This window comes from Saccopteryx bilineata, chromosome 2 (genome assembly GCF_036850765.1).
Source record: "Saccopteryx bilineata isolate mSacBil1 chromosome 2, mSacBil1_pri_phased_curated, whole genome shotgun sequence".
NCBI classification, from domain to species: domain Eukaryota; kingdom Metazoa; phylum Chordata; class Mammalia; order Chiroptera; family Emballonuridae; genus Saccopteryx; species Saccopteryx bilineata.
Window position 1 is genome coordinate 334,488,043 of NC_089491.1, and position 15,119 is coordinate 334,503,161.

Genomic DNA, 15,119 nt, shown 5'->3' on the forward strand with positions numbered 1-15,119 from the left:
ACTAAAGTGAAGTAACTATGAGTTGATGCTTCTTGCTACCTCTCCCTTCTTTCTCTGTAAAATCAATAAATAAAATCTTTTAAAAATCCAAAACCAAATACAAACACCTAGTGTGCCACTGAGCCACGTGGGGATGTAAAAGTAAAAGCCAGCAAGAGCTCAGCCCGGTGAATCGGCAGGTGCCTTATATGGCTGGGAGGTATGGCAAGGGGCCCCGCCCGGAGACTCCTGAGAGCCCTCCCTGGAGGAGGCCAAGCTGGCCTAAAGCAGACAACTATCAGGATGAGCAGAGCCTGAGCACTTGCCTTTGAGGATGTAGAGAAGTGTGTCCCTAATAAAAACACCATGCCATGTCACAATAAGCTATCATGTAAGTCCTATGACGAAAATTTTTAACGTCAAATATGTAGCTGGTAATTAAGTTTCCTTGTGTCATTACATATTAATGAAAAAAAAATGAAGTTATGCTGTGTTCTTAAAGATCTAACGAGGTTTTTTTTTTATAGTGGGATTTTTATGATTTTTAGATTGTCTTAGAAGCAATGATGTTTCACTCTAGTTTTATATTGAGAGATGAACTAGCTTGAAAAGTATTCAAAGTGAGAAGGTTCTATGTTCAGTCAAATTGAGAATACCAGATTCTTCCCTACTCCACGTTTGGCTCTTTCCTAAGAAGAACTTGTATACATCTGATGTTATTCACAGCAGACTCACTGATAATTTACATCTTAATGTGATCTATAAATTACTGTACATTTATTCCAGGCTTAAAAAGGAACATTACTACTACTACTCAGATTTATCCTTGGCATTATGTATGAGTTTGCTAAAGAGGGTTGCCTTAACAAAATACTATATATAGACTAGGTGGCTTAAATGACATAATTTTTTCAGTTTGGGAAGTTGAAAGTCTAAGATCAAAATCCCAGCAGAACTGGTATCTCCCAGGGCTTGTGTCCTTTGGCTTACAGATGGACGTCTTCTCTCTCTGTCCTCACCTGACCTTTTTTTTTCTGTGCTTGTACATCCTTAGTGTCTCTTCCTCTTCTTATAAGGTCACCAGTTATATTGGATTAGGATTCTGTCCTTATGACCTCATTTAACCTTAATGACCTCTTTAAAGGCAGTGTCTCTAACTATAGTCAAATTGAAGGTTAAGGCTTCAACATACGAATTTTGGGGAACATAGTTCAGTCTATAACATATTAGAATTATGTGTGTTAATTTACAATTATAGGAGACTGAAGAAAGTGGGTACTTTAGAGACTTAGATATTAAAGACATTAAAATAATGTATTTAAAGAAAATACAGTACCGTTGACCGTTGAACAACATGGGGGTTAGGAGCACCAACCTCTGGGAAGTAGACATTCCAAGTATAATTTGACTTTCCAAAAGCTTAACTACCTTTGGTATTTGTGAGAGTTTGGGTCCAGAACCCCCACAGACACCAAAATCCGGAGGATGCTCAAATCCTCTATAAAATGGCATAGATCAATGTATATTGTCTGCTCTCTACATTCTTGGATTCTCAAACATAGATGAAAAACACTACAGGTATTTAATGAAAAAAATCCTAGTGAGTGGACTCCTGCAGTTCTGACCAATATTGTTTAAAGGCCTACTATATATACAAATTTCAGAGGGAAAATGATTCAGGCAGAACACACTATATTAAGCTATGGAAGAATGATCATGAACTTCTGTAAAAATAATTTTGAAAAATCTTCCCAAAATTTAGAAGTCCAGGAAGTCTTTATCAGTTCCTGTCATGGTTGCTGAAGTATATGTCATAATAGGTTGCCAAGGAAGTTGTAATAATACACACGGAGTAAAGTACTTACTTCCCAATCATCTTCATCCCTCTGAGCATGTGTTATTTTTGAAACAAGAAGCTATCATGGGAAAACTTCTTTCCTTATTTTGGGAGGTGGATCCTCCCCCCATACCTTTAAGTTTTCCCATTCCAAATCAAGATTATGAGTGCCGGCAGGATGACTCTTGTGGGACAGTAGGGAACTTCCTCGTTTGGTATTTCATCGTTATACTGGTCTCGATGTTCTTCTCTCGGGTTTCTAGCTGGGTAGGACATCCTTTTTCATTTTAAATAATATGTTTACAATGTACTATGGGATTTTTTATAAAATAAGTTTACTTCACTTTGATGAAACTACCTTTTAAAAGTTTCTGGTTTTAAAAATAATACAATCATATTCTAGAGAATCCAAGAATATAGAAAAGGATTAAGAAGAAAAACTACATTAATCCTATTTCTTAGAGATAACCACTGTTAACATTTTAAAATATGTTCTTGTTTTTTCTTCTTCTCTATCTCAAGACATAGCTCTCCATCTATCTTTGATCTTACATGTTTGGCATTATGCTATATTTTTTCATTTCCTGCTTTTTAAAACATAATATTATATGTTATTGTTCTCCAAACAATATTCACACAGCAGCACTCTTACTGACTGCATACTTTTGATTTGTGGTTGCACCATAACAAATCTGCAATTTTGAGATCTTCAGGTTGTTTGTACTTTGTCCATAGGCTGTGTAATGCTGGAATAAACTTTCTTACTTTGAATAACTTCAAAATTTCTTTTGTAGTCACTCAATTCTAGTCACAGGTTAAAAAAAAAGTATTTATAGGATATATCTTGTAGCATTTGGGGATTTTAGAATGGGGCAATACACTCTCTGAATAGAATAAGCTGCAGAACTGAGTTAAACAGAACAAAAGTCGCCACTCTAGACCACCTACTGGCAGAAGAAAATGCCATCTTCTCAGGAATGAGATAGCCCACTTTATCAGGACTGCAATGCTACCACGTATAACGAATAACCGTGCTCTTGCAAGTCACTGACATGGGATCCTTGCTTGCCATTAATACCAGGTTGATGATTAATCAAGCCACCATCATTTGGCATTACAGCCAGAACGCTGGGCCGGCAGTGGTCAGCTAGACTGAGTGCTATATTGATAGGCTCTAGATGGACGAAGGGCTTTGTTTTGTCTAGGTCAGCTGGATTCTATTATAATAATCAAAGACTCTTCCCTTCACCACCTCCTGCCCCTAAGAAGTTCCATCTAAAGTTTAAATTCTTCATGAGGTAGATACTTTGCCAAAACGAGATTTAGAAGCGTTAGCTTATACCTATCTTAGACTCCCTCGCTAAGTATATTGAATTTGTCTAGTCTGGCAGGAAAAGCTACTTCAGAAAATTAACAAAAAGTGGAAATTGATTCTTGGCAACTTCTTCATGAAGACCGCTTAGGAAGTCTAAGCTATGTTTCTGCTCCCTCACTGGTGTCAGCTCTTTGGAATCATAGAGACCCAAGCAGAAGGGATCTCAAAATGGCATTTGGTCTGGTCTCCTGTTTGTAAGCAAGGAAGATATAGTATCTGTCCTTTTAAAAATGGACAAAACCCAGAGAAATTAAGTGATTTGTCCAACTAACACAAATGGTTAGTACCAGAGAGGGCAGTAGACCCAAGTTTCCTGCCGTATCATTTGTTTGCTTCAAAACATAGCTGAAATGTTGAATTGAATCTATTCAGTGCTGATTAAAACCTTAATTACCTTAGAGGTTTCATCTTTCCTTTTGAAAATTGTCTGAATTGCTTCTTCTGAAAGGTCCCAGATTTGAAATCTGAGAACCAAATGAGGACTAGTCAAGGAGGATGGAATTTTTCCTTCACTTTGAACTTCATTTTCTTTGCTAAACGATGAGCCTTTATTTGCAAACCTTGAAGTAACGGTAACAGGGTGATGGGTATGTGGCAGTATTCATCCTCAAATATGAAGAGCACTGATTTCCTCTGGGTTTGCCACTTTTTAAGATGCATTTACCTTTTGCTTCCAGAGACTATCTATGCTATGTTTAGTTTATGTATTTGTTTAGTATTTGTTCTGACTGCCAGTGCTGGAATTTTCCCTAAAACCATCAGTGTCTCATTTTGCACATGTGGAAATTGAGCTGAGGAGGTGTTTAAGTGGCAGAGTTGGTTAGTGGCACAAAAGCAGAACAAATTCCAGATCTCTCCATTGTTCACTGCTGCTGTCTTCACTCACTGAGTCACAAAGATAGTTAATAAAATGCTTCGAGGACTACAGTTCATATGATCCCTCTTAACTTGATGCAAAATCTTTCTTTTGATCATATATTATTTTGACATCAAGTCAAATATGGATGCTTTCTGGGAAAATGATATAAGCCTAATAGGTATTTTAAAACACTTTCCCCCTCCATTACAAAAGTATGCATACAGAAAATGTGGAGCCTTGGCCAGATAGGTCAATTGGTTAGAGCTTCATCCCAAAGTGCAGAGGTTCCCAGTTCGATCCCCAGTCAGGACACATAGAGGAACAGATGGATGTTCCTGTGTCTCTCTGTCTCTCCTGTTCTCTCTCTCTAAAATCAATAAGAAAGTGTGATATCCCATCACTTATAAAAAGAGATAATGTGGAAATTATAAGAAAAAAAAAAGAAAAAAAAAACCCACCCCAAAATCTCACTCCAGATTACATAGAAATAACCAATTACTATTACACTTTAGGTTTATAAACATCTAATTTTTCATAATCACTTCTATACATACTAAACTTAAAATAAGCTCCCCAAAACCATATTTAAAAAGAGGTATCTTAAAAGAGAATTCCATCCTTAAGGCTTTCAAAGAATGGTTGTAATAACCCGGGAAAGCAAAGAGCTAGCTCGGAGATATTTGCCTACCATTGTAGCGATCAGATATTAAGAAAGGAATGGGCCAGGATCTTAGATTGTGATTATGAATATCCAAGTATGGCACTTTTCAACTCAAAGAAAGTTTGTCTTTCTCCAAAATTCATTTTTCCCTCATTTTAGACAATCAGAAAAATTAGAAGAAAAAAATAATTTCACCACTCAAAGTTAATTATTGTAAACATTTCTGTAATCCCCCCAAATCTTTTTTCTCTTCATATTTTTAGCTCACATGTGATCATAATGCACATACAAATTTGCATCTTAAGTTTTAAATTAATATAATTGCCTCCCAACATACTTTTATTATAATAATTTTTACAACTATGTATTATATGATTGTATAGTTACATCATCATTTATTTAACCATTGTCTATGTTTGAGTTTTGTATCTTACATTTATATGAATTACATTGTGATGAATATTTCTGCACAAAGCTCTCTCTCTTTTGGGGGTTATTTTCTGGTGATAGATCCCCAGAAGAATTATTATGTGTCAAAAGTATTATGAGTATTTCTATAGTTTTTGATACATTCTGAAGGAAGTGATTTATATTTGTATTATTTGGCAAAACCATTTTCAGCATCAAAAAGTGGGACAATGATCTGAAAAAATGGGACAAATATATTTATGTAATATTGGGCAGAATATTTGAAATTGTAACTATTCAGAGAAATCCATTTATTCTGATTGCTGTATTCACAGATAATATATTATGGTTGCATTTTGAAGGAAAATTTCAAAAGGATTTAGGAGATATTAAGTCTATGAATTCAGGGAAAGATCTGAAAGAATTGTTGATAATGTGACATGACAAAATGTTCTTTAAAAAGTAATTTAAAAAGCTAATCATAGTACTATCAAATCTCTTTAGAAATGATATTTCTCTGTAATGTAAGTGAATATGGGAAAACTTTATAACCTATAGCTCCTTACCCGCACTATTTTCTCACAAACCTTTGTTCCATTTTTCTTGTTTCAAAACATTTTGGTAGATCCTGCTATCAAAACATGGACTTACTAGTGGGCAGCAGAGTGAAGGTGAAAAACACCCAACCATGATGACTATTGTATGTGTTACATGCCATTCAGTGGCTTCCACTCCTGGCAACATCATGAATGAATGATATCCACAATGCCCTGTTCCCAACACCCCTGCTCAGCATCTGTAGACTCATGCCTCTGGCTTCTTTGGTGGAGTCAATCCATCTCATATTTGGTCCTCCTCTTTTCCTGCTGCCTATTTTCCCTGCCTTCTTATGATTTGCCCAAAGTAGGAAAGCTTCCGTTTTGCCATTTTGCCTCCAGGATTGTTTCAAGCTTAACTTGCTCTAGGGCCCACTTGTTCAACATCCTGGTGGTCCAGGGTATCCATTGAGCTCTCTTTGAACACCGTATGACAAATGAAACCATTTTTTCTATCAGCCTTCTTCACTGTCCAACTTTTGTACATATTAATTGGGACCATGAGGGTATGGATGATGAAAGATCACTATCACTAATCTATATTTCTGAAACAGATGTCTGAAAAGAGAAAGGATGGAGACCATGGGACAAGCACTTCAGTAAGTAAAGGTGAGAGCCAGTGCATATTTAGTATTGGACTATGATGAACAATGTGCTGAGTGTGGAAACAAACAACAGGTGCACAGACAAGAGTGTTATGAGGCCTTCTCACACCTTTGGTGACCCATTGGATGAGTTCCTCGCTTTAGTGCAGGATAACTCTGCTACTTTAGCGGGGGCTAAAAATTACTGGTATGCCAAGCTCAAGTTCTCTCTTCATTCCTTAGCATTCTCCCTCTGTACAGCTTCCCTTTTCCATGCCTTTATGGTTAGACTTATTATAGGATTATGAGCTGCAAATGACATCTTTTTCAATAGCCTGTTAACAGTGGTGTGCTGGAGAACATTTAACAACTGGGTCTCTAAAAATGTGTGTATACATTAAAATTTTTTAACTGATATAAAAGATATATATCAAACAATTGAAAATTATTAAAATATATAATACTCTTTATGGTAAATTCCATGTAGACCTCTGATTCTCACAAAATACTTTTCTTGATTTTTACCAGACCCTTATATCCTTAACTAACCTATGTCTGCAACTGATGGACAAGTATAGTTCCATTATGAATGTTACTTTCTCTTAAAGAGTAATATGAAAGAAACAAGAAGATGTATGCTGGAACTTGGCTTGGTTGCCAGTGATGTGAGTGATTTCTTTGTGAATTGGATAATACTTTTAGAATACCTTGGAAGAATATCCCCTCATTTTTGGGTGCTACTCGCAATGTAGTGACTAGAGGCATGACACTTTTAACGTAATCTATGTTAGTACCATGTTCCCCATCTAGATTATCAACAAAACCATAAGTGAATACCTGACATTTAGTGCTTGTTGATTCTTATCCCACCTAAGGGTTGGTAACTGATTTCAAGTTACCAACATGATGTCAAAGGAGCTGGGAAGAGATGTACAGTAACACAGCATTACATGGTATTTTCAACACCCAGTCAGATACAACGGACAAATAGTTTTAAGAGCATACAGTATAATAAAATAATCAGAAAGTGATGTTTTTGAGTATTATGTTTATTTGTAATAAATTGATTTAATGGTAAATTTGGATAGTTTAATTTTTTACTAGTGGCTGTGTTTAACAATTATCTCGCTGAATTCCTGGAAACTTAATTATCAAGTTCTTGTGAGCTGGCTGACGGAAGCCAGCTCCAGCACACCACTGTAGAAAGAAAAGATTCTCTTTAGTTCCTGCTGCCCAAATCACATTCATATACACACTTGAATCTTTAAGACTTCAGGGAAAAGGAGAAAAGGGTCTTTCTTTGGAAAAATTTAGAGACTTTTCCTTTGATCTTATATCAGGGTCCATGAGACTTCAAAAGTAATATGCCAAGCATCTCTTTGATCCTTCTGGTATTTGGGAGACTTGCTATGGTACTGAAAGATGCAGTCAGGTGCCAGCATGTGCAATGAGTGGCAATAAGTGGTGGCTTGGCAAATGGCAACTAAGAGTAAGCCTGCACATGCCATAGGCTTCCTTAGGTAAGGTGATGCTTCAGTAACCAACAATGTGCCTAACTTGTTGATTTGTTTTGTTGATTGTTAGCAAGCAAAGATACTCCCTATAAGTGGCAAAACAAAGATGGTGCCTGGGACTCTTTACAAATGATGAAAAGACTGAAGCAGATCCAATTTACTCCAATAACTGACTCAGATTTGGCTTTGGTCAATGCCTATCTTGAACGAAGACAATCTAGGCAACATTCTCAATTCAAACAGGTGAATCAAACCTACCATGACAGTGACACTACTGAGTATGCCAGTGAAGAATCTGACTCAAGAGCCTCCTCGCGGAAGGAGAGTGAAAGTGAACACTCATCACCAGCTGGTATTAAGAGAAAAAAAGCTCAGAGACAAAAGAATGTGGGAAGTCACCAAGTCAAGGGAAGTCTCTGTGTCCACTGCAAAGCCATGAGAACCAACGAATGGTTGGTACGCCATTTCCTTCAAAACACTCCAATAACAGCCCCAGTGAAGGGAGCTACTCAAGAGGAAAATTCTGTACCTGACATTAACACAAAATTCAGTAAATTTTGAGTTTTATCAAGTCTTACCTTATTGGAAGCCAAATGAAAGAGATAAATAAAACATGAAAAAAACACCAGAGCTCTAGGTGAGGAGACTTTTTACAATAAAGTCTCTATATTAACAACAACAACAGCAACAACAATACTTGAAACCTAAGAGGTAAAATTTCAAATAATTCTTTGGCCAAAAACAGGTCAGCAAATTTGTTCCTGGTACGGCTTGGACATCAAAGATCTGTATCCACTCTGATGTTTTAATTCAAAAGAGCACAATACAGATATTTTAACCCTTGAGTATATGTGTTTTGTTTATGTCTCTACCCAATAAGGAAGCCCTTTAAAAATATGTTTATGTTCAGAAACCATTTACACTTATTCATGTTTTTATTATCTGACTGAATGAATTACGTGAAGTTGGTGAGAACAGAATTGGCCCATATTTTCCAGGTCCACGTTTTCAGGTGACTGACTCTACCTGAGCTGTACTGCAGCATGTGTGTTATCTAGAGGCTGGTGAGGAGGAGGAGGAGCTCAAGAGTCTGGAATAAGATCTCTGATTCCTAGAATAGACCAAGGAAGGAAGGTAGATCCAGAGAGGCAGCTGGACCATGGGCTATCCATTGTTAATTGTCCAAAGGAACTTGATCAGGTGTCAAGGATGATTGGATTTCTAGGGTGGCAAGGGGTACTCTCACTAAACTTAGCAATATTCTTGCTAAAACTGGGCTAGGCTGACCGAAGATAGGATTAGACACCAAAGATGAGATCTGGTCAAGAAGAAGGCTCAGGGGAGCCTGACTTAAAGTGTGGTCTTTGTTGCCAGTTAGCCGTAAGCCGTTGGGGTTGAGTTTTCCAATAAAGTGGAGACTGAAATTCAGTAGGGGGTAGCCATTCTGGAGATCATTCTCCAGATGATGGCAGAACCCCAGCTGGGATATAAAATGAAACCCAGATCCCAGAAAAGAGGACTTGACAGGATAAGATAAGCAGCAGAGACTCTGGTCACTGAGCTAAAGTTCAAAGAAGGGCTTTAGGTCTTAGGGGAGAACTTAAGTACTACATGTGATAAAGACGGCAACATAATACTAAGGACTGAGCCTTTTATGGGGGAGAGATCACAGAGCTCAGACACTGGGCTCATGAGTCACTCCGATAATAGCAGCTTCCCCAACATTACAACAAAGGGATCAGGAGGGCAATACGGGAGCTCTGAGCATTGGAACTAGGCCACTAGAGTCCAGGACCTGAGGGACATTTCTGGCTTATTTGCTAAGACTGTCTTATTCATATTGTTTCAGGATTGAAACAGGTCTGAGGCTGGACAACTTGACGATTCAGCTCAGGCATCAACCTTTTCCATGTAGACTTCCTTTACTACTCAAGAGTCTCCTCCACTGTATTCCTTCAGGCAAACTCACTAGGTCCTCCCTAATGGTCTTGTGCGTCTTGAAAAGTCCTCCACCATGATTTGTCACCTTTGTTATCTCTGGGACCCAGCATAGTGCCAGACAACATAGCAGAAAAATAATGCAGTCGAATTGATATACAAAGGGAGTCATCAATTCAAAAAGGAGAAGCCGGGGAAAGCAGAGACAGAGGGTAGGGGTCGATATCTAAAACTTAATAAATGATCACAGTATTTCTAACTTGATCTGATCAAGATCATGTTGTGTTTATCTAAAGAGCACCAAAATGAAAACCAAAGACCAAAGAAACCCCCCCCCCAAAAAAAAACCCCAAAACAAAAACAAAGAAACCAAGCTCAAAATATAGCAGTAAGTAGCAGAGGCAGGATTTAGAACCAAGTTTTTTGGCTTCAGAGTTTGGGCTTTTAATCACTATGATTTTATCCATTATTCTCTGAAGATGGAAGCTCTTGATTTTAAGGTAAGTTAATCACTACCTGTTGCACAACCATACGTGAAGTCTAAGCAGATATAATCTCACCAGGGAAGGTTGACTATTTTCTAGATAACAGAGTAAGGGCATATGACCCAAGTGTTTTGCTTATGGATTTAGAATATAAACCAAGGTCACTATTTTCTGAAGAGTCATTTATATCACAGACTATTACTTTTCATGACCTTATCCATGGGACGAGAACAGATCAGAGTTAGGGTAGAAGATAGCTGCTTATGGAAAGAAGGAATTAGGGTTGAGTTAAACCAGGGGCTGTAAATATGAGGGGATTAACTAGGGTAATCTGTGAGTACATTAAACCAAAAACAGAGGCCAAACAAAGCTGGAAAGAAGATATCCAAAGCCAAAGGAAGAAATGCAATGGATTAAAGGACTGGGGCTGGGATTTTGTGGGATAGGAGCAAAAGCATCGCCAGACGTGTCGGAATGGGATTGTAGTACAGAGCCAGTGAGGTGGGAGACAGTCCGTGAAGCCAGGGCTGCAAATGCAAGTCTTGACTGGGTGTTGTTTGTATGTAGGGTCTGGCTTGAGCTGGGAGGGAGGGTCCCTGAACTGCATCACAGTCTCCTCTCCAGTTCCTTCTTGCTAAATGGGTTAAACTAGGCTGCTTCTGGTTGTGACCTGTTTGGGTGGCATAGAGTTCTTGGGCTTGCCTCCTCTCTGTGCCTTTTTAATGCAGCTAACTTATGTCTGTGACAATGTCTACCTACATCAAGAATTACAATCCTCCTGACCAGGCGGTTGCGCAGTGGGTAGAGCGTTGAACTGGGATGCGGAAGGACCCAGGTTCGAGACCCCGAGGTTGCCAGCTTGAGCGCGGGCTCATCTGGCTTGAGAAAAAAAAAAAAAAAAAAAAAAAAAAAAAAGCTCACAGTTTAGCTGACTCAAGCAAGGGGTTGCTTGGTCTGCTGAAGACCTACGGTCAAGGGACATATTAGAAAGCAATCAATGAACAACTAAGGTGTCGTAACGAAAAACTGATGATTGATGCTTCTCATCTCTCTCCGTTCCTATCTGTCTGTCCCTATCTATCCCTCTCTCTGACTCTCTCTCTGTCCTTGTAAAAAAAAAAAAAAAAAGGAAAAAAAGAATTACAATCATTGCCTGACCAGGCAATGCCGCAGTGGACAGAGTGTCAGACTGGGATGCAGAAGACCCAGGTTCAAGAACTCGAGGTCGCCAGCTTGAGCACGGGCTCATCTGGCTTGAGCATAAAGTTTACCAGCTTGGACCCAAGGTCGCTGGCTTGAGCAGGGGGTTACTCAGTGTGCTGAAGGCCCGCGGTCAAGGCACATATGAGAAAGCAATCAATGAACAACTAAGGTGTCGCAACAAAAAGCTGATGATTAATGCTTCTCATTTCTCTTCGTTCCTGTCTCTCTCTATCTATCCCTCTCTCTGACTCTCTCTGTCCCTGTAAAAAAAAAGAATTACAATTGTTATCAGGAACTGCCACTCAAGGAACTATGGGATGCAGGGAAAGGCCCAACTGAGGTAGATGTGGCCAAGAATGAGAGTCTACACATAATAGGTGTTTGGAGGGATTTGAAGAGGCTGGGGACTATGACTACAGGGTAGACAGTTTCAATTTCTGAACCAGTATCTGTCCTTGAGGACTGGGTGGTGTGGTTTTGGTGGGAGGAGAGATGAGCTGGTAGGTAAAAATCTAAATAACAGCAACAACAACAATAATAATACTGATAATAGTAACATTTAGAAAGTGCTTGCCATATGCCAAGCATTGAGGTAAGCATTTTTAAAAGGATTATCTAACCCAGGGGTAGTCAACCTTTTTATACCTACCACCCACTTTTGTATCTCTGTTAGTAGTAAAATTTTCTAACTGCCCACCGGTTCCACAGTAATGGTGATTTATAAAGTAGGAAAGTAACTTTACTTTATAAAATTTATAAAGCAGAGTTACAGCAAGTTAAAGCATATAATAATAATTACTTACCAAGTACTTTATGTCAGATTTTTGCTAAGTTTGGCAGAATAAATCTTTATAAAACAACTTACTATAGTTAAATCTATCTTTTTATTTATACTTTGGTTGCTCCGCTACCGCCCACCATGAAAGCTGGAACGTCCACTAGTGGGCGGTAGGGACCAGGTTGACTACCACTGATCTAACCCTTCACAAGGCTGCAGAATATATATTTCCCCAATTCTATGGATAATGACACTGAGGCTTAGGGATGTTCAATGATATACCCAAGGTCATATAGCTGGTGAGAGTGGGGGAGCTGGGTCTTTTCTGACCACAAAGATTTTGTTTTTACTGTGATAATACATGATTTATATTCTTGCTGGACCTAAAAACTTGGGAGAACGATACCAAATACCAAACTGAGTCCAAAGTGAACAGAGGCCTGCTAATGGAAAATGGAGCAAAGAGTCAGAAACCGAGCAGAGTTGGGCGCAGTTAAAGCTGGAGAGGGTTCACACTGTTGAGTGGAGAGGCTGAACAACGCAAGGTTGCCCCAACTGAGTGGGTCAATCCTGCCAGCTTATGGGGAGATCAGGCAGAAAGAAGGGGAAAATAGATAATCACCTGAAAGGATTGGTAAGGGTAAGAATGTACTTTGCACTTAGTGTCAAGGTACACGAGGCAAGAGTGATGAGGGCAGTGAAGTTGACGATGACAGATTTTAGAGGAGAATGGGGAGAAGACACCATCAAGAAAACCGGATAGCAACCACAGCTCTTCCCCAACAGCTCCTCTTTCTCCCACAAATGACTCTTCTCTCCCAACAGATTCTAAAGTAGTGTTTTCAAAGCAGTGACCCACTGATAGATTGTGAAATCAATTTAGTAGGTTGTAGGTTTTAACTAGCGTTTATTAGAAAATAAGTAGAAAATAACAGAGTATTGCACATAATAAGGGCATGTGTTGGTTTTGTTTCAGTGCATGTATACACAGTTGCATTGAAAAATGTTTCTTATTACTGTAAGAAAAAAAAAGCCAGTGCTCTGGAGTAGTTTTCTTTGTAGATTTTCAGTATTAACCAGCTATTCCATTGAGTTAGGGAAGGCAGTTGTCACTCATACAATCCAGATTATTGTGTGCTAGCAATTAGTAAAAACTTCATCTGCACTATAGGATGGACCAATGTCTATCTAGATTAGTGAAAAGCGTGAATGAAATTCTACTACTTTAAAAGAACTTAACGTTTATTATTTCTAAATAGAGTCAGTGGAAGCAAGCTAACCAACTGTTGCCTGGTATACAGGGGTGGGTTTAGCCTTGGTGAATAGACAAGAATAATTTGTAAATGACATTTCAAAGAAGACTTAGAAACAGGCCAGCCTTTGTTTAAATCATAATTACCCTGTTTGTATGTAAAAGGATACTTCTAAAGCTTTTCAAAACAACTGGTTCTTTTAAATAGATAATTATTCCCCTTCCAATCTTGTTTACACTATTCGAAACTTTAGTGAACTTTCTCTTTCTTTTTTCATAGATAGTACAAAGGTTAACTTCAGCCAGCCGTTCCTCAAATTATCACAAATTCCCAATTAGTGAATTCTAAACAGGGTTTCCCTGTAACAATATACAAGAGAGTTGTATGACGTGTTTTTTATTGCTTTGAATAACATCTGACAAGTTTCCAAGTGCCAGGCCACCTGGTCAGTCTCTATCTGTCAGGAACATGTGGTCACATGTGGTTACATGGGAGGGTAATGATGCAAACATGCAGGGGGGGAGGAGACAAAGGGAGAAAATGCCTTTTTTTGGGTGCCTATTATATATCAGCAATATTAGATGATAGTCACTTTTTTGGTGTAAAAAAGAACTGCACTTTTTAGCTAAATCTAACAAAAGTACAGATGGAAATAGAAAAGGGATTTTTTTTTTTTTGGTATGTCAACTGGAAGCTATTAGCGAGGCCTAAAGAAGTTGGTCAAGGAAAGATGTATTATGCAAAAATATGTACTTGTCCTTTTTTGAATAACTTATTTCCCATTGCAGATTTCCAGTCAGTGCATAAAAACGAATGCCCAAACTGCTTTAAAAAATACCCCCCCCCCCCAAAGAAAATGATACTGTTTTCTTGTCCCCTTTTTAAAAAAATCTTCTGAGCTTGGCTTCTAAACAGGCAGTTCCTCAAGCTGCCTTATTACAGAGATCTGTTGTCTGTAATTGTCTTTGTTTATCAGGGCCCTTTCTCACCATGAAGCTTCATATGTTCAAAATCTTGATTCAGCAGTGAGAACATCAGGCAGGGAGCCAGATCTGCTCCTAATTAGTAGAAATGAAAAGGGGAAATGGGGAGATAAAAACCAGGTCCCAGTGGAGGGGTCTGCAGCCAGGGTTAGTAAGACTGACTAGCAGGTCAGAGTTGAGTAAGAGACAAAGGGGCTTAGAGAAATGCCATGTACGATCAGGGTCTTTTTTTTTTGTCTCTGTTCCCTGCTTGCACTCCTTTAGATACAGAAAGAGTGTGTGGCAGCCTCCTTTGATTGTCTTCCTTCTATTCTAGCAGACCCTCATTTTTGTTCCATTGTTTCATCTCCCTTAAAGACTCGGGATTAGGTCCTGATTGGTCAAAGCCAACTGTGGGCAGTGCCGGTCAGTCAATGTGCAGTTCATGCATGGGTCCATGATCTAATTCTGGAAAGGGTAGTTTGCTGGAACAGGGCATTCTGAGAAAAATTTCTTCGGTCTTGAATAATAATAATAATAATAATAATAACAATAACAATAATAATGAGTCAAGCAGGGACAAATAGTCCCTTTTTGTGTGGTGGATGATGCCCAGTCTGCCCATGATGACTGCAACTGTGGCAGCTGCACGTGTCCATAAAGGCATTACTGCGAACGTGACAGAGT

At 38.6% G+C, this 15,119-nt stretch overlaps 1 protein-coding gene across 1 annotated transcript; it reads left to right on the forward strand.

The window, feature by feature from the left end:
- The first annotated feature begins 1,900 nt into the window (after window positions 1-1,900).
- Window positions 1,901-8,374, forward strand: SSMEM1 (serine rich single-pass membrane protein 1). The gene is made up of 3 exons (XM_066255261.1): window positions 1,901-2,083; window positions 6,270-6,324; window positions 7,884-8,374. The coding sequence occupies exons 1-3, from the start codon at window positions 1,901-1,903 to the stop codon at window positions 8,372-8,374; spliced, it is 729 nt and encodes a 242-aa protein (XP_066111358.1).
- The last annotated feature ends 6,745 nt before the right edge of the window (window positions 8,375-15,119 follow it).

Bases quoted from the DNA above. Each gene is read 5' to 3' on its own strand.
- SSMEM1 (XM_066255261.1), top strand. From the start codon at position 1,901: ATGGGAAAACTTCTTTCCTTATTTTGGGAGGTGGATCCTCCCCCCATA. The intron at 2,084-6,269 runs GTAGGACATCCT...TTTCTGAAACAG, and splicing joins TCTCTCGGGTTTCTAGCTGG to ATGTCTGAAAAGAGAAAGGA. The intron at 6,325-7,883 runs GTGAGAGCCAGT...GTTGATTGTTAG, and splicing joins AAGCACTTCAGTAAGTAAAG to CAAGCAAAGATACTCCCTAT.